The 1,374-nt window shown below is 27.7% G+C and overlaps 1 protein-coding gene across 1 annotated transcript; it reads right to left on the bottom strand.

Annotated features, from left to right (window-relative positions):
* Window positions 1–1,182: 1,182 nt before the first annotated feature.
* On the bottom strand, window positions 1,183–1,323 carry Tsp_14687 (conserved hypothetical protein; the record flags this gene model as incomplete). Its single annotated transcript, XM_003366484.1, has 1 exon — window positions 1,183–1,323. A coding segment is annotated over one exon (141 nt), but the record flags the coding sequence as incomplete, so codon positions are not given.
* Window positions 1,324–1,374: the final 51 nt, after the last annotated feature.

The raw sequence follows: 1,374 nt of genomic DNA, 5'->3' as shown, positions 1-1,374 counted from the left end.
TAAATTATTACATTAAAGTAGGTTCATTTCTTACCATATCAATTACGACGCATTTTTGGACAGTAAATCACACAAATAAATCATTATCCTACAAAGTACTTAAATAATAGTACTTTTAATTTTCATCTAAATATTAGATAAAAAATATATGCGAAATAAAGAATAATAAATTTTACTTTGCATTTAGGCAAAATTGTACAACTTTAATTTTTAATTACAATGTTAAAACCTACAATGAATTTGAACAAAAATTAATATGAGTAATACTTTTTATTGGAATTCATTTTCCTGGCAATTTTATACTGCAATAATTTTCATTGCTAAAGTAATAACTCTTGCGAATCATGTTCCTATACGGTTTTTGTAATGCTTACCAGAACATTTAACGTGATATGACTTGGTTTTATTTTATTCATTGACGATTATGTTTACACTTGAAAGGTTTGTAACATTTCTATTTACACTTTGTGATTGATTCTTGATTGAGCTGTGATGAAAAACGACAACTGAAAATAAACTTAAACATTATAAGTTTAACGTGATATATTGCTGATAAGATCTGATGAATTTTATTTTTACTCTTAAATTTATTTCCAAAATTGTATAAAATTCTATATACATATTTTATCTTATTTGTAGATCAAAGTTCGTGGCACTTCCCTAGACAACCATGCATTCGGTGGTTTCACAGTGGATCTCGCTAGTAATCAACGCGATTCAACTTTCGCAACTGAAAAGCGTTCAAAAACAAACGTTATAAAATTCGTCCCCCCCCTCTATAAAGTCTATTCATTTTATTGGACTCGAGTTTCCAAGAACTACGTACATCATGTTCGTTGCAAGCTCACTATCCATTTGTTCTTGATAAGTTGTCAATCACTGTTAATATTTAAAAATTTGTGTTGCAAATTGAATTGCATAGAATTGAAAAATTACAGTAAAATCGAACTGATTCTTCCACTGCTTGTAAATAAAATCACAAATAATGTTTTTCTATGAATGAAAATAAGATTGAGAAACAGCCAAGTCAAAATCATCACCATTCAAAAATGTGTTGCTATACTTTGTCGTTATATTTACTTCATACAGAAAATACAATAATAATAATAAATCTGATAATTTTCAAAGTATTTTACCATAACTGGAATAATAATTTATAAGGAATTTCTGAAATAACTAATGTCAGTCGTCATCACTCAGTAATGGTTTCGAGTCAAACGTTTCACTGAAAGATCGATCATTCAACATTTTTCTAATTAACTGCTTTTTGATTTCACGACGCAAATCTTCTTTCAATTCAAGCTCCAAATCAACATCATATATCTGAAAACTAAATACTTCAATAAAAAAAATTCATCTCATAATTGTACGCAC

Source organism: Trichinella spiralis (genome assembly GCF_000181795.1).
Source record: "Trichinella spiralis strain ISS 195 chromosome Unknown Scfld5916, whole genome shotgun sequence".
Taxonomy (NCBI): Eukaryota; Metazoa; Nematoda; class Enoplea; order Trichinellida; family Trichinellidae; genus Trichinella; species Trichinella spiralis.
The sequence above is the reverse complement of the archived record's forward strand: the minus strand, read 5'-3'. Positions and strand labels throughout refer to the sequence as shown.